The sequence below is a fragment of the Pituophis catenifer genome, unplaced genomic scaffold (genome assembly GCF_029215685.1).
Source record: "Pituophis catenifer annectens isolate HBS135680 unplaced genomic scaffold, rPitCat1.0.hap2 SCAF_1, whole genome shotgun sequence".
NCBI classification, from domain to species: domain Eukaryota; kingdom Metazoa; phylum Chordata; class Lepidosauria; order Squamata; family Colubridae; genus Pituophis; species Pituophis catenifer.
This window is the reverse complement of record NW_027256881.1, coordinates 133,115,217-133,136,416: the sequence shown is the minus strand read 5'-3', so window position 1 is coordinate 133,136,416 and position 21,200 is coordinate 133,115,217. Positions and strand designations below refer to the sequence as shown.

The 21,200-nt window shown below is 39.1% G+C and overlaps 1 protein-coding gene across 1 annotated transcript in view; it reads right to left on the bottom strand.

Moving 5' to 3' along the window:
• The window catches only part of RNF144A (ring finger protein 144A), a 62,490-nt gene that overhangs the window by 6,494 nt on the left and 34,796 nt on the right, over positions 1-21,200 (bottom strand). Inside the window, exons 2-5 of the mRNA XM_070955254.1 lie at positions 10,673-10,818; positions 1,777-1,881; positions 1,561-1,621; positions 250-457 (exon numbers count right to left, since the gene is read on the bottom strand). Of these exons, the coding sequence (XP_070811355.1) occupies positions 250-457; positions 1,561-1,621; positions 1,777-1,881; positions 10,673-10,818 (520 nt within the window). The remainder of the gene's footprint in view (positions 1-249; positions 458-1,560; positions 1,622-1,776; positions 1,882-10,672; positions 10,819-21,200) is intronic.

Sequence of the window (21,200 nt, the reverse complement as noted above, 5' to 3'; positions counted from 1 at the left end):
ATAATAGAGACTTTTTTCCATTTTTCTATCAATCATTCCTAGGAAGCAACAGTGTAATTGCTTCTTACTTGCATCACTCTGAGCCCCATGTCCTCTGCTATGATTGTTACTGATTCTAAGGTTTAAAAAAATCCAGTCAACTAACAACATGCCACCTGAGACAACATGAAACCAGCCTTGTGAAAGCCAGGTGAAAAAGCTGCTAATAATATGTTAGGAATACAGGCACCTCACTCAGTAGCTCTGTACCTTGTTTCCCCTGGAAGGAAGCTGACTGGCATATTATCTTGGCATCCTTGTCCTGGATGCCAGTTAGATTTGCATGCTGAGCAAAACTCTATGTCACAGACTTTGCACTGCACCAACTGGGGGCTCTGAGGTCCTGATTCCTGAAGCTGGCAAACTGCTTGGCAGGAAGAAGAGGGGCACCAAGTCCGACAAGGATCCAAAAGCACTTCTGTTAAAGAAATAAGGCACAGTTGAGAAAAGCTGTAGTTTAACAGCAGAATTAATAAATTTAATCCTTATGGAGGGCTAGGATAATAGATTAGTTATCCATAATCTGGTGTAAAACAGTTACTTATATTCCAGTGACAAAGGTAAAGACTTGGGATTGATCTTGAGTTGTGGAACACAATGAGGAATGTCCAGTGTCTTATAACACTGCATTCTAAAACTAATATAAAATATGCAGGGAACAATGCAAACATTTTATTTTCAAATACATTGGAAAATCAAAAAAAAAAAAACATGAGCTATTCCTGCCTCTGTTCCCTCCCCACAGTGTTCTACAACATCCCATGCACAGTAGTTTCTTGGAAAAAGAATCCAAACTCAACAGAATTTGGTTTCCTTTTAATAAAATAATGTTACATACTGTATAGTAAAAAAAAAAAAAAACACCTTCCCACACCACCCTCACAAAGGAAAAACAATCACCTTATCCCCAGGAGCCCTTGGTGAGAAAAAGAATAATTGAAAAACTCCTCCTCGTAGCCATGAAAACATTGCTCGAACCTAGTCTATAATCTCGATTTTCATAATACAATATCAAAGATAATATAATGATCCCTTATATAAGTCTTCTTTGCCGTGCCTGTGTGGGGTGACTTTGTTTTAACATTTTTTATCTCCTCAAATTAGAGCCAACCAAATTTTGTATGGGCATGACATATCGGTGAGTTTGGTGTAATGGTTAAGGGATAGGAACAAAACTCAGGACATGATGAGTTGTAGTCTGCCTTAACCATGAAAGATCCCTGGGTGACTGTGGGCCAGTCATTCTCTCTCAGCGTGCTTGTTGTGGAGAAAATAGGAGGCAGGAGTATTATGGATGCCTGCCTTGAGTTATACAAAATAAAGGCAGGGTATAAATCTAATGAAAAATGAAATAAAAATCACCTCAAAACACTCCTCCTGATTTATATAACAATAAATGGAGATATTCCAGAAAACACTGAACAAAGCAGAATAAAAGAAAGTGAAAAAAAAAAATGGAACCAAATTATTTCTCTAGTTTGGGGCGAACTATGGATTCTAGATTGTGGCCACATACAATACCTCTTTCAAATTGTAGTTTTTTATATCTCTGCATTATTTCTGATGCAACCATACACTCAATCTGTTGAGGAGAGAAGAAGCAAGAAATAGCATTTACTATAACTACATTGCAACCAAAAGGTTATCAGACAAAAAGAAACGTAATAAAAAAACCATGATTTGTAATTAGAAGAAAGCGTGACTATAACGTAAAATAAAGATGTAGAGGGAACGTACTTCATTTTCTTGTAAATGCCCTCGTTTTGGGCAAGCAGCATCAGGACAGCTAATTGCTGTTTCCAGGCCTTCCTTGATCAAAAGCTCCACATACTGTTTCAGGCACTGTGAAAAGTCAGGGGAAAGAACTATAAATGCCACACAGTGACTGGGAGATATATACTGTAGAATATTGAATACTTTTTCAGATAATGAAGTCAACATAAGCCTTAGGAGTTCATTCACAGGAGTAGCCTAATTACATCTGGGCCCTTTTTGTGCTATTATCTGCAAAATTATTTCCAATAATTCTTTGTTAACAAAGATACAAGGTTTGCTGCGTGAATGCTCCACTCAGCAGGCAAGCCTAAGGAACTTGAAGGGTTCCAGATCGGATAACATGGCCAACCCATGATTTGAAGTCAGAAATACCGGTATTCATTCTTTCTTCATATATGAGTTCCTTCTCAGTTTCTTGTTTTAGGTTACTTTAACTTTAGTCACTCAGTGATTTTTGAATCCCAGCCCAGCTACGATACTACATAGTTTTGATTTTGTGGTTGCACCAAGCCAACTTTTTTGAAGTCTGGCCTATTTTTCTTATCAAGCAGACCTTTTCCAAGGACTTTCTCCTTCCTTCCTTCCTTCCTTCCTTCCTTCCTTCCTTCCTTCCTTCCTTCCTTCCTTCCTTCCTCCTTCCCTTCCCTCCTCCTTTCCTTTCCTTCCCTCCTCCTTTTCCTTTTCTTTCCTTTCCTTGCTTCCTTTCCCCTTTCCTCTTCCAAACCACAATTGGAACAGTTTGCTTTGGTCCACATTGATTCAGCTTTCCTCTTCTTGTCTTTGCTGGAAGAAGAAGAGTTAAATGCAAATGAGATAATGTCACCTACTAGCAGAACCAGAACAGCAAAATTTGATCTACTGTGTTATCATCTAGTTATTAGCTGTTCAATACTTCAAAGGAAACCATAAAGGTCACCAGAGACAGCATGGTCTTACATGGTCCATGTTCCTTGCAGGCAGTATAATATCAAACATACTGATCCTGCAGCTCATTAATGTCACTCGTTTCCTTACTTCCCCTCTGAATAAAAGAGATAGGCAAGAACTTGGAGAAAGAAGCAGTTGTTGCCCTCTGATTGTGTGCTAGGAAAAAGAACATGGGTGCAGAATCACATATTGAGTGAGGACGATAATGATTAATTTAAGGAGAACTATACTGTATTATGGCATCTTATCTTAAACAGCTGGAGTTGCTCTAGATGCATTTCACAAGCAGAACTTTGAAGAAATTGCTTGTTACATTTATGAACTAAACCAAAATATGAAATATGCTTCCATTCTGTGAAATGTGTGACTGAATGGATCATCTTTTTTTTAAGAGCTGCATTTAGTTAATATTAGTTTGCAAACTTTCAATGAATTCCCATCTTCCCATTCATGTCAATGGAAGTCCCATATGTGTACTGTACATTTTTTTTTAATTTGATTTATATGCCGCCCTTCTCCGGAGACTCAGGGTGGCTTACAATGCGTTAAGCAATAGCCTTCATATTTTTGTATATTTATACAAAGTCAGCTTATTGCCCCTACAAACTGGGTCCTCATTTGTACATTTGCTGTTCTCCTAATAGGAAATGAACTTGTACATCCCCTGGACTTCCGTAATGTCTTCTTCTGACTGGGAATGACTGTCTTGTACATAGAATGTGCAGTTCATTGCTTAGGAGCCAGATGGGAACTAATGATAATTAATTCCCACAGTATGACACCTGTGTAATTATTATGCCCCTAGATGGTAAACATTTTCTGTTTCTATTGTAACATCCTATGAGATATTCATTTATAAAATTTAAGAATGTTGAAAAAAATGTATTGCCTGATGAAAATATTCCTTTGTGATTAAATACTATAGTACATTAGTTCTCATAACAAAAAATATTATTTGATCATTCAAGAACAGTAATAAAACAATAATCTTAAAACATTACACACACACACATATTAATATGGTCTATTGTTATAGAAATTAAATCTCTACTATGCTTTTGGTGATGCTGAAACTTTAGGAGCCTTAGTATTTGCTGTAAAAATTGCCAATTTGAAGGTTCATACGCAAATGGTATGCATAACAATGTGAATCAAGAACAAAACTGATAGCTGCTATCCTAGTCAAGAGTTCAAAGAATGGATTAGGAGTACATGTTTTCTATCACTTGTAAGCATGAATTTACAAGTCACAAATCCAAGGAATGGGGAAAACAAAGTTGAAACTGATGAAGTTAAAAGAACTCTTAGTCCACCTTCTCTTTATTTTCTTTATACCAGAATAGTAAAGTTCAACACAATCAGAAAACTCCAAAATTTTGCCTAACCCCATTGCAGACAATCATTGTTTCATTCATGCAACCTCAGTACTATGTTAATCATGGTACTGGCTGGCCAGAAGAAATTTTTTGCAAGCGTCACCACATGATCTAATGCAGTGGCATAATCTGTAGGAGATGGATGGCAAAAGAGTTTTTCTCTTCTCACAAGAGCTCTACTGGATTGCAAACTGGATCAGTTGATCGGATTTATTGTCTTTTTAACTGAATATCGTTTTCTGGATGGAAATGCACTTGTTAAAAGTAAACTATTTATGCTGAGCCACCAGGAGCCTGGTGGCGCAGCAGACTAAAGCACTGTTATTAACATCAAGCTGTCTGCAATTACTGTAAATTCAAATCTCACCAGGGTCAAGGTTGACTCAGCCTTCCATCCTTTCTAGGGTAGGTAAAATGAGGACCCAGATTGTGGGGACAATAAGCTGACTTTGTATAAATATACAAAAGTATGAAGGCTATTGCTTAAGGTATTGTAAGCTGCCCTGAGTCTCCGGAGAAGGGCGGCATATAAATCAAATAAAAAAAACAACAACAACTATTTGACAGCTTCCAAGAAATAACTTGGATATAGATCGAGAGATGAATGGTTGAGAAACTAGATGGAATTATGGGCCAGTTTTTAGGGCTGTTACTGATAGTGTTGCTGAAGATATTTAGAAAATATGCTTCTCAACTTTTAAGCTCACTTAAGAATGTCTGAATCAGATTCAGGTTTATTCTTATAATTTTAGGTAAGAGTAAAGGAGAACGTATCCATGTTGGCCCCATTCTTCCATCATGACCTTTTAGCTCTGTTCTTGTCAACTGGCAGCTTTAATCTAAAACAATGTGGCTTGCACAATAGGCATAGCAGCTCTAGAGAAAATGTGCACAATGTGTAATACTTATTTAGATCCCTAAAGCTCTAAAAATATAACCAACAAATTGTAAGTTGCAATTTGAAAGAAAGAAAAAATAAATACAGTGTACTTTATCAAATCACTGTTTTTCATTCATTTCAGTGAATTAATTGTAATTTAACATTCAATCCAGTTTAGGATTCTTGCTGTTGTTTCAACACCACACATACACATTGCCAATCCCCTGGATGCATTCTACCATAAAGCCAAATCACCTCTTGGCCTGGAAAAGGTTGCTTACCCTCGGCTCTACGCTGTAAATCAGAATAAGCCTGAAGCAGGCTGAGAGATAAATCATAAGAGAAAACCTAGGAGCCAAGAACAGTCTGTGCTCTGCAGACAATCCATCCCCTCCCCCATTTCCATTCATGGCCATTAGGGAATATGCAAAAAGCAAGGTTTTGTATATTAATTGTTTAGGAGTACACTAATTGATCAAACGTGTTTGATAATTATTATCCTCTGAAAAGACTGCTTCCTACAAATGCTCATGAATTTTAATCCCCAATCTCAAAGTGATTCATGTCCTCTAAAGCAGGATCTGAATCTGGCAGTAAACATCAAAAATGACCCACTATATTGTTCCAGAATAAAGTTAACCACAATCTACTTCCTGCTTTAGTGATCATTATTATATCTGTTATTTTAACACACACTCTCTTATGAAGAGGATGGGGGGAGAAAGATTGTGATGCTCTAGGTCAGGGGCGTCAAACTCGAGTCACACGGGCCGGATGCGTCCTGTGCTGGCCATGCCCACCCCCAGTTTAGCGAAGGGGGGAAAGTCGCAATACATAACATGACGCCGTGAGTTTGACACCCCGGCTCTAGGTGCAAACGAATGCCACTTCCACTCACAAAACTGTAAACCACCATTTATGGTTTGTTTTCCAGAGTCCAGGTTAGGTTGTAGTGTTTATTTCTGATTGGAATAATTCAAAAAGAGGATTTATTTACAAACACCCCCCCCCTCCCATCTTATGACCAGAAGTATACTTTGCACTAAATTACCGGTAATGCAACGCAGCATTTAAAAACTAATCAGCAATTTGGGCTGACAGCAGATGGTAGATCGGAAAAAAAAAAAAAATACAGAACAACCCGTCTGTAATTGAGTTTTTGTGTGATATGGAGACAAAAGCATATAGTATGTCTGGCCACATATGGTCACTCCAGAGAAATTTTCTTATAGGACCACCTAAGACACATGTAGCAATCAATGCAAATGAGATCCTATGCAATTTGTCAAACTTGGCACCCTGACGTTCCGCCTGTGCTTAAATTGTACTAAACACATAAACAGATTGATTATCGTTGCATCTGTCTGAAGCCAAAAGATTTACAGAAACAGGAAGAGTAAGGAGAAAATATGTCTAATATAATTCTTATTTTCATTGCTAATATTTGGAAAATACTTCAAAATAATTGGGGAGATGGTGGAGGAAGATTGACTGATTCCATGCAAATCCTGGTTGCCTAGGCAACACCAGAATGCTTTCTTGCCTTCCGTTGCTGACTCTGCAGCAAAGAAAAGGTCATTTGACTATGCCAGGGGCAATAGCAGATATGAACCAGTTAGAAGCTGCAAGGGGAATAGCATCTCATAGCTATCCCTGAATGTTCAGCTGCCATTTGTTTTATCTAAGTACTTCTGGGAGAGAGAGGGGGGGGAAAAAAGGCTGCCTGGCTAGCCCAATGCAGTGTTTCTTGGTCTTGGCAGCTTTAAGAGGCATGGGGAATTCTGGGAATTGAAGTCCATGCCTCTTAAAGCTGTCAAGGTTGAGAAACACTGGCCTACTGTGTGGATCCCTTGTCAGATGAGGGCAAAGATTCTGTGCTTGTAACCAATTAGTTACTTCCCCTATAAATAATACTGAATATTTTTTTTTTAATTGGATGGATGCAGTTCAACCCCCCGCATGTTTTCCCACCGCTATTGCTCTCAATACATTTATGTGTTTAATCCAGATGGATTTTCTGTTCTCTGGCATGTCATTCTTTGAAACCCAGATGTCAGAGCTCCAGGCAGTTGTTTAACAGATTGCCTTTTGCTTCTCTGCCTAAGAAGATCATGTAATTTGCTCTATCTTCTTCTTTTTTTTCACATGTGTGGGCATATTTAACTAAGACAGGCATGCAGGTTAATTAATACCACCTCCAAATCAATGAATAAATAATATTAAAAAAAAATAACAAGACTTTCAAAATGCAGGTGTTAGACTCAGGTTCATATAAAAATGTCATTCCTGTCCTGTCCTGTTCCTATCTATCTCATCACCTTTCTTGAAAAATATTCAAGAAGGCAAATGTGGGAATAGGAGGTTGTATCTTCCCAACTTCCCTGTGAGATAATTGACAGAGAATGGGCTTATGCCTCACAGTATGGTTGAATAGGGAACTAAATTTTTCCATTCAACATTGCTTTTGCATAACTTTAATTTTTTATACCACTCATTTTCTAAAGAACTGTGATGTTACATTGCCTTCCCCCAATAACTCTATGAAGTCTATTACGCTAAGAGGTCAAAGCTGGGTGACTCAAGTTCACTCAATAAATTTTTTCATTAATTTGGAGGAACTGATTCAAGTCTCTTATGATTCCAAGCAGGGAGAGAAAATCTTTCTGAAGCTTTTTTTCCCCTTGACCTGGAGGAAAAAAAAAATATTTCAGCTTCAAAAGTTAGCCAACTAGAAACTTGTGCAACAAAATGGAGGACATTGGGATTTGGCAAGCTTTAACTTTATCTGACTAGTTTAGAGGGCAGTCTACAGTGTAGACATTTAAGTCCTAGCCGGGCTCTATGGGCAGTCAGACAGACACCTATAGCTTGCAAAGACCAGGTGTCATCCATTTTGTTAGTCGGCTAACTTTTGAAGATTCCCCCTCCAGTTCAAGGGAAAAAGCTGCAGAAAGATTTTCTGTCCTTGCTTTCTTGGTTCCTCTACTCTTCAGCCTGGAGTCAAGTTAAGGGATAAAGATTAGACAGTAGGGGGGGGGGGGAGAGTTTAGTTTTAGCACCTAATTGGGGTGGGATGGGGGGGGAAATCAATAAGTCTGTCCTTCCCAGCTTTTTTTTTTTTAATTTTGTTTCTTGAACAAATGTGGCTTTCTAGGAGAGAGAGAAGAAGATAAGCAAGGAAAAAGTTTTCGGAAGCTATTCCTGAAGCTGTCACCTTTTATGCAGACCTGGCAGAAGAGTTTTGCAGCCTCCCAATGGCCAGCTGATCAGAAACCAGCTGACTGGTGCAGAAAGCTCTGAAAGGCTTTTATTTTGCCCAGTGGTGAAATTCATTTTTTTTTTTACTACCGGTTCTGTGGGTGGGGCTTGGTGGGCATGGCAGGGGAAGGATATGCAAAATCCCCATTCCCTCCCCACTCCTGGAGGAAGGATATTGCAAAACCTCCATTCCCACCCTACTCTGGGGCCAGCCAAAGGTGGTATTTGCCGGTTCTCTGAACTACTCAAAATTTCTTCTACCAGTTCTCCAGAACCTGTCAGAACCTGCTGGATTTCACCCCTGATTTTGCCTCAGAAAGGCAGGGTTCCCTTGGCAGGAAGAAAGGAAAGGGCAGAATTAGGAAAGGCAGGCATGCCCAGCATTTTCCTTCCCTATTGTTTCTCATTGGCAAGAGAGTCATCTGTGTGGTGGCTGGCATGCAAGGCACTCAAGGGACCGGAAGTGGACCATGGGGTATCTCAGGGTGAGGGAGGCCTCGAGAGGCCTGAAGCAAGTGGGCTTGTGCCTGCAGTAGACCTCCCAGGATCTCCCCATCTTTAAGCTCCACTTAACGACCCATGCATTCGTTTAACACGTGGGTATCAAACTCAAATCGCGTCACGTGACATAATGCAACCGTTTTTGCCTTTGCAGAGCCGGGGGGGGGGGGCATAGTCTGCGTGGGACGCACCCAGCCCGTGGGCCACCAGTTTGACAGGCTTGGTTTAACAAATGCACTAGAGAAATCAGGGATGGCTGATTATTACTTGAGGCAGTTCATTTAACGTGCTCCCAAATTCCGACCTAATCGGCAGGCTCCATTATAATTGTAACTCGAGGACTACAACCATGTATGTAGCTCATGGTTGAACTGTGGAGTCCTCGGTGCTCTTTGAGCTTGGTCTGCAAACAAACAACCAAGCTCAGAGAGCACCAAAGACTACACAACGATTAACAATATCTTACAGGAACATCTAACCTGGTGAACAGCCAGGTCTTAAGGGACTTCTGAAAGGTTATCATGGATGGGGCCAATCTAATCTTGGAAGGAAATGGTGTTCCAAAGGGCAGGTGCACTGACGGAAAAGGTTTAAGGCCTTGTGTAAGAAAGATATTTCTTAGCAAAGCAATGAAAACTATGTGATATTACAACTGGTATTCTTCCAGATTTAGAAAAATCTAGAACTAAACATTGGTATCTGATCCAGGAAGCTGTCAGTATTAGCCTTAGGAGAATTATGTATATCCTGGAGGTAGAAAATATCAAGCTTTTCTTGTTTATAGTAAGTAATGACTTTTGATTGTTTAACTGATTACCTAAACTTTAAAATTAATTGGTAGACGTTCTCAAATTAGCATAAGAGATGCATAATTTAATGACATCTACCTTAATTGATATTTTGTTCTTCTTATCCAATGTACTTTTTAAAATTTACTCTTTCATAGATAATATTTCTAGCATAACATTTTTAAGAGAATGAAAAAAACAACATCTAGACAATAAAATCCATTAAGAGACAAAAACCCTTCACTGAGAGGACTCTGTGGGATCATATTTTCCAGATTTCATCTCCTTGGTTTGTGTAACTAAAGAAAAAATTGTGCTTACTTTGGTGGGAAATGAAAGAAAATAAAGGAATTAATCTTACAGTAAGTTTAATGCAACTATAAATTTAAAATATACCTCTCAAGCAATGCGCCAAAGAGGAAAACATGGCCCCAATATCGCCTCCCACTCTTCTCTGACTTCTTGATTTTACTGCCTAATTTGCTTCGATCTTCAGGAACTTAAAAAATAAAGCAGCAATAAGAATGAAATATGTTCTCTTCTTCAGCTGTAAAAATCACCCTTCCTTGTTCTAACCACTACCAGTTTTTAAAAGCCAAGGAGTGTGATTTTACAAACTGCTTAGGTAATGCTGCCAAAGAGGTTGAAACATTTTCTAGAACAAATATTTTTATTTAAATCCTATCTTCCCAGTGTAGACTTAATAAATAAACAGCAAAGCTTTGGGTCCTCCCTAGGTAGAATCCTCATTCTCTTTTCTAATTTGTTTGTCTAGAGATGAACAAAAGTATATATAGGAAATATATATTGCAATGTCCCGGGGTCATGCGATTCCCTTTTGGGACCTTCTGACAAGCAAAGTCAATGAGGAAGCAAGATTCACATAACAACTGTGTTAACTAATTTAACAACCACAGTGATTCACTTAACCAATGTGGCAAGAAAACTCGTAAAATTGGGCAAAATTCACTTAACAAGTGTCTCACTTAGTAACATGAATCGTGGGCTCCATAAATCAAGGACTATCTATATTACAATCTTGCCTACAGATATACAAACTTGACTCTTGATGACTTTGATGGTAGTTTAGATAGATGTGGGCACAGAATTCTTTAACATTCACCTACCAGTGTACAGAAGATGCATTGGCATTGTGCTATTGTTGTCATCTGCTCCACAGGATACTCCCCAAGGCAGAGTTTACACAACACAAGAGGATCAAGCACCAAGTCCCAAGTAGGTCTGTATCTGGCTGTAGTCATTGCAGAATAATCTAAAAAGGGAAGGGAACAGTACATCAATTTTTAAAAATCTGTCACAATTTCACATTTCCTTTATTCTGAATATAGTAAAATGCTGTCCAAACAATTTTTCAAGCAGACATGAGCAGCATGAAGGTCATAGATAGCCCTGTCAACTTCCTTTTATTTGTCACTCTGAGTTTCCCGACTTTGTACTGCCAAAATAATAACCCCCCTTTTTTTTTTTTTAAAAAAAAAAGGCAAAGTATACTTTGATAAATTTAACACACATATTTTATTATTTCCCATCATTCCCAAAATTTAATTGTTGCTGTTGATGTCAGTCTGTGGGCTTTGGCCTGGGCCTGTCCTACAGGATGACTAATTTTATTCAACACTGGGGAAGCTGGATCAAATGAATAAATTGCCCTAAATATATCCATTCACAAATCAATGGATGAAGTCAAGGGAAAACCAATTTATTGGTTACTCTAAATGCCAGTTTGATACGCTGGTTGTGCACCTGAAGTGTTTTAACCAATCAGAATATTAATCACATCAATCACAACACCATGAAGCCCATCAATATTTCTGTTTTACATAGCATTTTGGATGTAAGCATTCAAAGAAGCTGTAATGCCTTTTTTCATATCACTACTGATTGTAGTCAGAGGTCTTCAAGCATTACACAATCACTTTTGTGATTCCTCTACTTGCCAAGGAAACAAGAACTATTATTCAGTTCTTGGCCACCAAGAGGTATGGGGCTTGTTTTTTTTTTCATTACCATTGGCAACAACTAGATAGAAAACAAGAAAGGAAAGGGGAGGGGGGAAAGGTCAAGCAATCTTATTTTCTGAGGGTGTTGTGGCTCATCTCTTCTTGAATTTTGTTCCAAAGAAAAAAGGAAATAAAAAGTCATTGAACAGATACTAGCTTCAACTTGAAAACCCACTGTGATTATGTGAATTTCTACAAGTGTGTTGTGTTTGTACAGGAAGGAAGAGAGGGAAAGGGAGGGAAGAGAGGGAGGAAGAGGGAATAATTATATGTATATTAAACCACAAGTTCTTAATTTTCTCCTTCTCCTCCTCCATAGTTGTAGGGTTTAGGATAATCTGAGTTTGAGTCAAGGTGACACTAAAGTGACAGCAACAAGTATAGCAAGGATAACCATGGGAACTAAAGCAAACTTGATGCTTTAAATGGGATATTGTGTACATCTATTTGTCTTCTATTCATTCTTCATCTTATCCCTTTCCATTTTACCACATTTCTTAAGTAATCCTTTCCTATTGTATTCAGTTTATTTGTATATGGTAGTCTTTTGCTTTTTTTTCAACTATCATTCATTCTAGGCAATAGCCCATGTTCCATCTACAACCTTTCTTTCAAAATCTGAAGGTCTTAAAATGTTCCTATTTCCTCTTATAGCAAGGTTATGTTTTCTAACAGGTCCTCATTTTTTCAACAGCAGTATTATTATTATTATTATTATTATTATTATTATTATTATTATTATTATTATTATTATTATTTATATACCGCCCTTCTCCCCGAAGGGACTCAGGGCGGTGAACAGCCGAAAATTAAAATAACATACAATATAAAAGTTAAGATAACTAAAAATAAATTAAATTAATCAGCCTCCCAATTTAAAACCCCAAGCTATACAATTAAAAAACTAACCCATAAAATCTATTCAGGCCAGGCCCGCTTGCTGAAATAAAAACGTCTTCAGGGCCTTACGGAAAGTGCGGAGATCTGGGATTAGTCATATTCCGGGAGGTAGCTCGTTCCAGAGGGCGGGTGCTCCCACAGAGAAGGCTCTCTCCCTGGGGGCCGCCAGCCGACGTTGCTTGACCGACGGCACCCTGAGGAGGCCCTCTCTGTGAGAGCATATTGACCGGTGGGAGGTTATTGGTAGCAGAAGGCGGTCTCGTAAATACCCTGGCCCTAAACCATGGAGCGCTTTAAAGGTGAGAACCAAAACCTTGAAGCGCACCCGGAAGACCACCGGGAGCCAGTGCAGCTCGCGCAGGAGAGGTGTTATATGGGAGTGCCATGTCGCTCCCGTAATCACCTGCGGGGCCGCATTCTGGACCAGTTGGAGCCTCCGGGTGCTCCTCAAGGGGAGCACCTGGAGGCTCCCCTTGAGGAGCATGTGGGGTTTCAACAATATGAAAACCCACATGTAAAATACATTTCTGTATTACAAAATCATATTGGAAATTGCAAATATGAGAAAATTCTCATCCATTTCTACTCAAATAATCACCCTACATCAGAGGGTGAGTTACTGTAGTATTACCCAGTATGGTATGTTTATTAATGCTGAACTAGATATGGGAAAACTCAAATCGATTTCCCATTGAGTCACTGAGATTAATGGGTAATTTTCCTCTTGAAAAACATTGAAATGGAGACAGATCACCAACTAACAACCTCAGATCATTCTATATATATATATATGTCTATGTAAGTTTTCACGGTACATATGTGTGTACAGTTAATATTTCGGGTTTCTTCCCATGTAATTGTGAACATATCCCTAAAAGGGTAGAAGCGACGTTTCGACAGAATCTCATCTGCCATCATCACATAAGCCTGATGATGGCAGATGAGATTCTGTCGAAACGTCGCTTCTATCCTTTTAGGGATATGTTCACAATTACACAGGAAGAAACCCGAAATATTAACTGTACACACACACACACACACACACACACACACACACACACACACATATATATGTGTACAAAATATATATATATATTGTATAAAAGCCTCCTATATATGTGTACAATATATATATATATTTTGTATAAAAGCCTCCTATGATGGAGTATCTATGGCTTCAAGAGGCAGGTTGTTCCACTTCTTAATAATTATCACAATCAGAAAATTCCTTATTCCTTAAATTCCCATGCCTGGCATGCCAGCAACTGGACCACACAAAGAAGTGAAGCCCCACGCAAGCAGCACACAAAACCATGCCTCCTCTGATTCACGGAAAAACACCTCTCCATGGAACCGGTCCGTGATGCCCAAAAGGTTGGGGGCCACTGCCCTATGACATGCCCTCAAGCATCAGAAACTGCTATCATTCCTCCCCTTAGTTCTTTCTTCTTCAGGCTAAGTATGCTTGTACTTTTAACTGATCTTCATAGGATTTAACCTCCAAGCCCCTTGTAACTTAAAGGAGAAAGTGGCTACTTCATACATAAGTAATTTTACAACATGGGATACTACTGTATTTTCTACTTCACTATTATTACAGATAAGCATAACATGTACACAGGTTGCTGCAGAAAGGAGATTTGTTGTTTGTTGGTAAGAAAAAAATTGGTCCATGTAAGGCAGGTAACAAAGAAATCCGTATACCTGTCAATAGCCAAGAGGTAATGGAACACACCATATTGTCAAATCTAGGGTTGTATTATTTCCTGTTGAAAGTACTTAGCTCTGTGCATTGCCATGTAACTGTTAAGGGCAGAGATTTTTTATTAGGAAAAAGAATACTTACTTGCCTTTCACTTTTTCTATTGTCAAAGAAGGTCCATAGGAAGTAACAAAACAAAACAAAAATTGATTTATGTCTTTCTCATATTTTCAAGACAGTGGGGAAAACAAGGAACACAGTGTGGGCTTGTACTTGGAATTTTAAAATTATTTAAGAGCTGCTTCATTTCTTCTTTCTTGCTTGTTCGCTCAAATCAATCCTCTAACTGACAATCACTCCCTTTTTGTAAGCAGAAGTTAATCTAGGCTGCTGTTACTCTGGCCTTTTGAACAGCTAGCTGTCCCTGGTTGCAAATCCAAAGATAGCTACTAAACTAAATATTGCAGGTATGCTATTCTAAAACCTGTTTTTCTGTTGTTTACTATGAGTAGAGAATCCTGCAAAAGATGATCAAGTATCACAAGTAGTTCCAAGAAAAAACAGATGACATGATAATTAAGACACTCTGCTCTCTTTCCTACTGCAAGCTATCCCCTCCCAGAGAAGTTTTACAAGAGAAACAACATTTGAGCTAACTTTACACATGGCTGTCATTTCTTTAATAAATGTGAGCCATCCCAGGGACAGTAGCTTTTTTAAAAAGGAGATAGAAACATAGAAAAACAATACATAAATAAATATTCCAATAACTCCCCAAACCAATGTAGAACTGCATGTCCTTAGAAATTAAATACTGAAGTAAATTACCATTTACTTTAATTAATACTGCCATATAGAAAGGGTGATTCAATAACATTTCTGATGCAAATTTGGGGTAAGGGTTTCAGAACTTTAGAATATAAATATTGTACTCTTTGTCTCTAGAATTGAACAACTGGTTCCTTATTTGTGAATAGTTCAACCAAATCTGCTTGCTGGTTATAATGAATGAGCAACTAATATACAAGTTCTGCATGTTTATTTTTTCAGTGGTTGAATAAGAAAATATTATTCGAGAGAGAAAATAGATTTTAGTAGGCATCATATATTCATATAAATTCAAGATTCAAAGTAGTTATCTATGTTGTATTACTAAGATTAAATAAATGAATTAAAAATTAGGAAATAGTGAACCACTAACACATAATCTACAAAATTCATATAGGGGAATTAAAAGCAGGAAAGTAGATGGCCTTTAATAAACATATCCTCAGTGACAGTGTCTATGGCTCCATCCCAGGCCTTTATCTACTGGAATATTGTGACTGTAATTCTATTCCTAATTAATTTGGAATAAGATTCTTTAGTGAAATGTCAAGTACCTGCCAATTAGGGGCATCCATAGTGATAGTCAAAGACAACAACATAGGAGCCATAAGTAAGAAATGATGTCTCACTCCCTTTTAACATGCACTGCACATATCACACATATATAAAAAGAGGCAAACCTTCCATCTTCTGTTTGTGCCACCATTTTGATGCTGTTGACCATTAGTGTAGCTGAATTAACTAATGTGGGAGACAGAGGGGGGGGAGGGAGAGAAAGAGAGAGAGATACCAACAGATAAACTATAAATTTTAGTCTGTAGTTCATGTTTCTCTCTCCCTATATTTTTTGTTAGCTGAAATGAGTAGCATATGCGCATGGTTTGATTGGTGTGTATATAGGGATTGACTAGGAGTGTGCCATGTGCAAACTAAACTGGAAATTACTGCCAGTAATTTTCCAACATGTCTGAAATGTTGCATTTACAGAGCTTCTGCTGCTTAAAACTATTTCCAGCTCTGATTCCAATGGCCTATTTACCTGGGAAAGTCTAAGCAAAAGCCCTTCTGCTTCCAGGTCCAGAGTCCTTTAGTGTCACAGTTTGGAATGTTTAAATGAAACCTAGTTTTTACCACTCCATTTTCCAGCAGTAGTTATTTGAAAAATTTCCAGTGTAATAAACTCATAACTGTACTCTTCAAGTTTTATAATTTTGGAATTATGCATAAATTGTTACAGTCTGATTCTTTTAAAACAACATTACTTGAGTCTGAGTTAAACATTACCCTATAAAATGCAAATGTTTTAGTTACATCAATTTAAACAAAATACATGACAAATGGGGCTTAAGCCCAAATATCTAGGATTTTTAGCATGAATTACAGGAAAACATCTAAAATTATTTCCTCCAAATAAAAAAACACAGAACCTTCATGAGAACTAAATGCAACCATGGAAAAACAATGTCATTTCTACTGAAGGACTCTGTGATATGAGAAAGTATCTCACAAAACATTGTTGACCCTTCTAGAAATACTGCCCATGACAAAGAGGGAGAAAACAGTGAGAATATTCTGAATGAACTCAAAAAGAAACTATTCATGGAATCTCATCTGGAAGGAAAATCATAGCAGACTAATCTGTATTCCCCAAAAATCAATCCACTGAAATGACTACTTTTGGTCATTTAAACATCTAGATTGCCACCTCAGAAGGAGGCGAAGGTGGAAAGCCACACCCACCTGAGAATCCCAATGTCAACATGGCCATTTGCAGGAGCAGCAAATCGTGACAATTTCACAGTTAAGCTGCAAATTACATAAACCTAACAGAACCTGGGCCTCAAGATTACCTAATGACAGCATGTGTGATGTCACTGCATATATTTTGGTGTCACTGGGTTTGCTGCAGATGATATCAATTCTGACTAGACTCTTCATGCCAGTTTAACCATTTGTAGGCAAAAATCATATCCACTCTATATTCAGGATAGGCTTACTGATATTGATGGGATCAATTTTTAAGCATGCTTTATGCTGCAGCCTTATTTTAATATCAAGTGTAGTTACTTTTGCTGAGTACCTCTTCTTCAAGTAAACAAAAAGTCCAAACTCCTCAAAAGTCAGATGACTTATTTTTTTTATCCTTCTTCTAGTACCACACCTTCTGTCCAAACAGAATTAAAACAATTGGAAAACAGGGCTTTTATAGGTTTGTGCACACAAGCTACAAAAATATCACACGGATAGTTCATGAGACTGGCCAGGAATCATGTACCTACAGTGATGCCTACATCTTAAAACCCTGCTCAACTTCGTTTGCTCAAATTTCCCTTTGGACAGTGTGCCCACTGGCATCGGTACTGGATGCACCAACACATGCCACCGTGTGCTGGCCATGCTCTGCAAAGCAGGACAAATTGTCCTGCCAAGAAACTATTCTGGGAAGAATTTTCTTTTAAGGCTGTTTTACCTTTGCTAGCCTACCTATGTCAATGGTAATAATATTTGGGACTGAGGGGAAGAGTGCCAACACAGGGCCTTCCTTAGTAAGCGACACTGCTTATTACAAAGCACATGCTTGTGTGTTTCATAGTTCTGTATTCCAAGGAATGAAGGGCCTGTGGTAGACCATCAAGTGAAATCCTCCTTTGACCGTGTCCCGATGTGACATCCAACATGTCCATACTTGAGCCTCAGCTAGCCACAGGTTTTTATTTTAACTAGAAAACAGATTGTGTTACTATTATTACTTCTTTTGGATTCCATCACCTGAGGGATAGCGGGGAAGGTAAAAATACTTAGTTATTTTAGTTGTTTACCATTCAATCCTATTCAGTTCAATCGGGAAGAGCATAAAGGACCACAACTCTAAAATATCAGCAGCTGGTATCCTTTTTTTTTTCCTTCCAGAATTTTTGTTGTTGTTGAATTTCTAGTTATTTCAGAACCTTAATTGGCTAGGCCAATTAAGGTTTAACCATAAATAATGGTAGCAATATATAGGATAAAAGCGATGCAGGAAAAATTCTACTTGCCTGCTAACAAAACAAAGAGGCTCATTGTGACAAATGTTTTTATGTCTCACAGTTGTAGGTTTAGGTTTATTGGCTACTGTGAATGCTACGTGCATGGAAGAAATCAGAACAGTATTTCTCGGCCTCAGCAACTTTAACATGTATGGACTTCAACTATCAGAATTCCCCAGCCATCATGAAAAACACTGGGTTAAATAAATGTATTCATGCAGCTGGGAAAGCCAATAATAATTAACAAATCTGGTCTTTTCTGACCTCACCATGGCCATCTTGGTGAGCACCTAGAAGAGGTTGGCTTCAAGGCCCCCTCACCCCCAACAGATTTTGGAGAGGTTACAGTAACTGTAAATAAGGTCTGATTCGGCAGGGGTGGGATTCAGCCAGTTCGGACTGGTTCAGGTGAACTGTAAGTTAATTTTAATCTGGTTTGCCAAACAGGTAGTTGCAAAGACTGGCTGACCCCGCCCACCCCTCCCCACCCAGGAGTCTCCACACGGCCTGTTTTGGATGCCAGGTAAGTGCAGGGCCCGTGTGGAGGCTCTGGGAAGGCGAAAAAAAGGGCCTACCGGAAGTACCGGAAGTCCAGAAACAGGCCTGTTTCTGGCCTCTGGAGCCCGGGGAAGGCTGTTTTCACCCTCCCGGAGGCTCAAGGAAAACCTCCAGAGCCTGGGGAGGGCGAAAAGCCTCCCCCTCCCGCCATGGTGCAGGAAGCTGACTAGGCCACGCCCACCCAGCAACCGGGCAGAGAACTGGTTGCTAAAATTTTTCAATCCCACCCCTGGATTCAGGTACTATTTTGAAACCTGCTTTCTAAAAGAGACCGTCATTGCCATACTTTAAATGCTTGCCTTTTTCTAACACACATAAAACAGGAATGGTTTTCAATCAGCAGATATTATTTCAGGAAGAAGGAAGATAAAACCTTTTAAATAAACATTTCATTAGAAATTTTTAAGAGGCCACAGCTTCAACAAAACCAAAAAGCACATTCTAAAAAGACAGCATTTTAGGTGGTGATTTAAAACTCAAAATTTAGTTTATGCTCTCCGAGGTCAATCTAAACTAAAACCCACAATGCCCTGCCCTCTCTTCTGAGAAGACCACAGATGGAGAAAGATCCCAGTAACCCCTTTGAGTCATGTGGTAAAACAATTTCAGTTCTGGGGGTATGCTCAACTATTTAAAGCAATCACGTTTTGCCAACAATGAATCTTTTTCTGGGGCACACTCTTTCATTATTGGCTTTTCCTATTTACTTTAATGACCACTGTTTCCTTAAGGACAGCCTTATGGCACAGAATTATCATCCCCAATGTAAAAATAGACCTTGGCTTCTAAGAGGGCACCACCTCAAGTTTTCTGTTTCTAAAACTGTACAACCTAAATTACATTGGACTGCTTAAGTTAGCATTTTCAAGTCCCCCCCCCTTCCTGCAAACATTCTCACTAAAAGGCACCGATAGGTCAATGAGAACAAGGGTCAGTGGTGGGTTGCTGAAGGTTTGGACCGGTTCGCAAGAAGCGTTAATAAAACCGGCGGGAGGCGATCCCATTGCAAACCGGTAGTAAAGGTAAGTAGAACTCACCCCTGACAGGGATGGTAGCACACCACTGTCTCAGCTCTGCCAATCATCAACAAGTATGATCAATGCTATCTCACTATTATATGTGGGTCCAGATAATCCATTTACTCTGAAGCCACAGCCTGATTACAATTTCCCTAAAACTTGATGAAAAATGTTGAGGGCCAGCAATGAAAATTGTCCATGGCTATATTGGATTATTCAAGACAGGCAGGACCATCCCCTCTGACAAGAAGGCTATCACTACTGTTCATTCTCATATTGTTCTCTACAGCAGTGGCCTCCAACCTTTTGGGCACCAGGGACTGGTTCTATGGGGAGAGGTTTTTCCAGGGCCTGGGCAGGGTGTGGTTTCGTGTGCTGCCTGCATCCTGTGGATGGGGCTTTGCTTGTTTGCACGGACCAGTTGTTGGCATGCCATGGACCGGGGGTTGGGTATCCCTGCTCTATAGAATCTGAGCCATTGGATAGCTAAAATATTCCTCAAAACAGCCTTGCAAGTGATCCTGCAGCTCCTCCTTCTCCAACAAGGACTGAGTCACTTTTGGCCAGGGCCACAAGATTCTTATCTGAGGACACAATAAAATGAGAGAAACAGCTATATTTAATTCCTCTTATCACCACCATATATAATCCTTAATATAGGTTTTTTTCTTAATCACTGGCTTTCTCTAATGGAATTCTGGGAGTCCTTCAAGTGTTTCATCTTCCTGGAGCCCCTTGGAAACCCAAGAAGCAGTCCAACATTGCCGAAGTGACTAGTAGAGTTCAAACAGAACTGTCAATAGAGCACATCCCCACCACACTAGGTCAAAATGCACTGGACTGCAAGCTTCACCATGCTGGTTTGGTCTGTAAAGCTTGCTGTGCTAGTCTCTGCATCAGCTTCTCATCTACCGTTTGCTTCCCATTATTGCTGCCTCCTCAGCCTCTGCTCACATGAGTTACAGTCCACTTCCAGATCAGCTTTTCCAGCACTCCCACAATTCTTTCTCTTTTCATTCTGCCACCCTCCAAACTTCCAACAAAAATCACAATCGCAATTTCAAACCCTTCACAAACATTCAACACTTTTGGACACCATCTGACGAAGGGATTTTGGGGAGTGTCAAAAATAGCACTGGGAAAAGTTCTTGGTGTTTTCTATGTAAAATAGTATTTTTTAGGTATGTTAGATGGTTGAGAATTCAGAACATGAAATCTGGTAAGGAATTAATATAAATGCAACTGAACAGGCCTGCTTAAACACGCCCTGAGCTGAAATACAATGTGTAAGGTGAATCTACAGATTGAATCTTTGTGTGTTTGCATGTGGGTTGTAGGCAGAAGCAGGCATTTATTTATAGAAGCCTTAAGTTTTTCCTATAAGGTTTCTCTAGAAATGGAGTCAAAGGTACACTTAAATTGGAGGGATTCTGCATATACCAAGGATATTATAAAAGAGTCTCTGGTGACATGCAGCAGAGTCCTCTTCTCTTTCTACCCAGCATGTGACAACCTGCCTCTCTCACATGCTTTAAGGAGAACCACAAGTTGTGCAAAATGGTCTTGTTTTGCCTGGTCCTGATCTTCTGAAAACTGTCCCA